The 4,001-nt window shown below is 38.7% G+C and overlaps 1 protein-coding gene across 1 annotated transcript; it reads right to left on the bottom strand.

Annotated features, from left to right (window-relative positions):
• Window positions 1–2,240: 2,240 nt before the first annotated feature.
• On the bottom strand, window positions 2,241–3,606 carry LOC127803153 (NAC transcription factor 32-like). The gene is made up of 2 exons (XM_052339204.1): window positions 2,966–3,606; window positions 2,241–2,878 (listed from the first exon to the last, which is right to left on the bottom strand). Exons 1-2 carry the CDS (start codon window positions 3,446–3,448, stop codon window positions 2,492–2,494), a joined length of 870 nt encoding a protein of 289 aa, XP_052195164.1. The 5' UTR covers window positions 3,449–3,606; the 3' UTR covers window positions 2,241–2,491.
• Between the last annotated feature and the right edge of the window lie 395 nt (window positions 3,607–4,001).

Below are 4,001 nucleotides of genomic sequence, written 5' to 3'. Positions count from 1 at the left end.
TTAGCCTTACCCTTACCTGGAATGATGCAACCAAACATGAGCCACAAGGCCCAGCAACTATAACTGGAAGAAAACGAGCATAAGAGTCATAGGTATTAAGAAGCAAAAGAGACATGAATGCCATTTAAGGTACTTTCACATGTTAAAATGACAATACATGCATCCATGCTCATATGCAGTACTTTTTAGAACTATAAACATGGGACCGAAGTCCATAACATAAACTTAGGATCGAAGTCCAACTTTGAGCTCAACACTTTCTATGCGGATATATCATGCGGACTCGTCCGCTACGTGCATCATGAGGCCTTTACATATTTTTAAAAACCATTTTCATGTATATGCTTCATGCCTTATCATAACATGCATATTCGTAATAACTTCTCATATATAACTGACATGTAATTAACGAAGCAATATGCATAGCAGGGCAACATTCATGTAAGACAATATCAAACCCATGCATGTCCACAATAAAGCATCATTCCCAAGGAAAGATATGGTGATACAAAACCCTATTTGAGATTGAATAAGTATAAATGTAAATCATGGAATAATTTACTAGCAAAGGGAAATAACTTGTAAAATAGGAAAATAACATGCAAGGTAGGGATAAGAACTTGCTCATTAATAGAAAGACTGAGATCTTGCCTCTTAAGTGGAACAAAGAGAAAGAAGACCTTGCCTTAATAGGAATAAGAACTTGCAAATTGAAAACATGAACTTGAGAAGAGGGAGAACTGAACTTGCAACATAGAAATAAGAACTTGCAAAAACTAGGAAGAGAACTTGCCTTTAAATTATTGATTCTCGTCTTTATCATACTCTCACTTACTACCAAAATTCCTCCTCAAGCTCACGTCCAATTCCTCTGCTTCTCCTTCACTTCCTCCTCCCATTCTTTTACATCCATGTTCTCTATTTATACTCAATTTTGCACTCAATTCATTACCTAATTTATTCTCTGTAAAGTTTAGAGAAACATCATCATGCTTATTCCTTCAATTTCCAAGCCAATTGCATCAAAAAAATGAAAAAAAAAAGATATTATCTTCAATTTTCAAAATATTCCCAAATAAAATAATTAATTACACATTTCCTCAAAATAACCTCAAATAATTATTTTATATGTTTTAACGACGAAAATTTTCGACGTTAAATATTTTTTAAATTTTTTAATAAAATAATTATTTTAAATTTTTTATTTGTTAAATTTTTGTCATTATTTTTTAATTTTTTATTATTAATAAAATAATTATTTTAATTTTAATTTTAATATGTTTAGCAACCAGAATTTTCATCACTAAATTTAAAAAAATTACAATATTAGCGACGAAAATATTTTCGTCGCTAAATTTTAAAAAATAGCAATAAAAATATTTTCGTCACTAAATTAGTGATGGATCTGTTGCCAAAAAAAAATTAGCGACGATAACTTTTGTGATGGATAAAATTCGTTGTTAAAATCCAAAATTCTTATAGTGAATATGAATGAAAATATGATATTTTATAAATATCAAGAACAATTAATAGTATTATTCACATACATCCCATATAATAATCTAGCATATAGGGAACAATCACTAACATTTCATAGATTGTATACTGTGTTCAGTTCAATGATTTCCCTCTCCTGACCAGAATTGACTGAAAATAATTCAAATGGTTTGTTAGCTCTCTGTTAATATATATATATATATATAGGAAAAGAGAGGACCAAAATTGCCTCATGTAGCGGTTGGGGTGCGTTCTCCCCTCAAGATAACCGCCATTCCGCTACCTCCATCATCCTATTAATTGGGCCACATAATCATAAATATGTTTTACATAGTATATATATTTTACATCAAGAACTGTGTTGAGCCCCATTTACCACGACTCTTTTACCAGCAACTTCAAGTCCATTATCCCTGTTACAGCTAGAGATAGGTTTGCCTCCTCATCTTGTTCAAACCTTACAACTGCAAATTTGTGAGGCTTACCTTTCCTAACCCTTCTTGAAACGTAAACATCTCTAACACCTCCAAACTTATCCGAAAGCTTTCAAAGAAAAAGGACATGAGCCTAGCACTCCGCCTCATCCGAACACTTCCCATCCCCAGTGCTATTCACACCAAAGACAATGGATTCATCACTTATGGACTTAACAGCTTGCTCAACTTCAGCCTATTTTTGGCAATCAAACTAAAACAGTGTGCATTAATTAAGCCTTTAATTAATGCCTGTGTGACGCCTTCCCCTCTGAAAATGAAATTTCTATCATTATGTACATTATATATTAGAACAAAGTAAATTACAAGAATGGGCTCCAAGCATTAATGCATGCATGTGTTTTACGACAAATTAAAATTAACCAACCTAATGACAAATAATGAAGAAAAGAACACATCGAATAATGGAATGTCTACTCTATATATGATCGATCGGCGTATTGAATCTATGCCTCTTTTTTCTTCTTCTTTTTTTTTTTTTTTAATCATGGGCTGGCGAGCTAGGAGAGAGGCTCGGGCGGCTTATACATGAAGATGTCATGCAATGGGGAGAGCTGAGCCTGAGCCTGATGAGATGGGAAAGAATAGTCTTGGCGAAAGTTGGTATCCGTGTAATTACACTGAAAATTGAGGGCTTTCTCCAAGTCATCAACGTTCCACGTCCATAGCCCGCTCTGCACCTCTTTCTCCGGCACAGGATTAGACTCGCCGACGTCGGAGCCACTCGAATGTGAGTCCGCCGCCAAAATCAACTCAGAATGATGCACCAAATTATTCGCCGGCGGCGGCATTGCCTCAAACTTTGGCTGATCCACTCCAGCAACCCCATATTGCTTCTCCATATTACCCTTTTTGTTATATATACGACATAGCACCCAATCGTCAAGCTGTAATTCAACCAAACCCCAATCATATATATGGTTTTACAGATAGAAGAGAAGAGAAGAGGAGAAGAGAATGACACAATTAGTTACCCTTAAATTTTTTCCGTTTGCGGCGGATCGATCGACGTTTGCCAAGCGGTACTCGTGCATAATCCAATTGGTCTTGAGCCCAGAGGGGGATTTTCCGGCGTAAAAAACGAGTGCCTTCTTGATCCCAGAGGGCTTCGGCCGACCGATTGGCTTGTCGGCGCCGGTGGCCTTCCAGTACCCTGTTCCCGCCGCCCGGTTCGGTCTTGAACCGTTTGGGTACTTGCGGTCTCTGGGCGAGAAAAAATACCACTCCTTTTCACCGTACCGAGCCATAGCAGGTAACTGCCAGGGATCAAACTTGTAGAGATCAATCTCGGCAATGATGGGGACGGCGATTGGCAGTCCGGCGGATTTCCGGCATAAATAGTGGATGACGAGCTCCTCGTCCGTCGGATGGAATCGGAATCCCGGCGGAAGCTCCAGTTCATCACTGCCGCCACTGCTGCTACGTATACTATTGTTACTCGTACTCATCATCATCATCTCTCTCTCGCTCTCACTGTGGATCAATGACCGGATTCAACACCAGAAGAAGAAGAAGGAGGAGGAGGAGGAGGATTGCCAATTAAGGCTGAACTGAATAAGCAAAAGACCATCTTCATTGTATATATACTCTTTCTATTTAAACGTGGGTGTGGGTCCTCTTTGTCTCTTTACAAACAAAACGTGCTGCCCCAGAACGAACCAAGCAAACGAAATAGATATATGTGAACTACGAAGACTTCCAGAGCGAGAGAGAGAAAGAGGAGCAGCCGACGCCATGTAGGTACGCCTGTGGACGGTGGTCCAAGAAGGGCGGGACACGTGTGATTGGGTGGCCTGCAACTGCCGTCACTGCGTGCGTCACCTCCTTATGAGGTCGTATAGTAGTAGTAGTAGTCAAATACGACCAGCTGTTACCTTTGACCTCCCTGTCATTGACCCTTCTTCCAGTCCACCTTTTCCATCAGGCTTGCCATTGCATCGTCCTGAATTGACATAATTTACCTAAAATCAAAGGGAGAGTGTGTGTGTGTGTGTGTGTGTGTGTGTGACG

The sequence above is a fragment of the Diospyros lotus genome, chromosome 6 (assembly GCF_014633365.1).
Source record: "Diospyros lotus cultivar Yz01 chromosome 6, ASM1463336v1, whole genome shotgun sequence".
Lineage (NCBI taxonomy): Eukaryota > Viridiplantae > Streptophyta > Magnoliopsida > Ericales > Ebenaceae > Diospyros > Diospyros lotus.
Note: the sequence above shows the minus strand (reverse complement) of the source record. Positions and strands in the feature narration are given on the sequence as shown.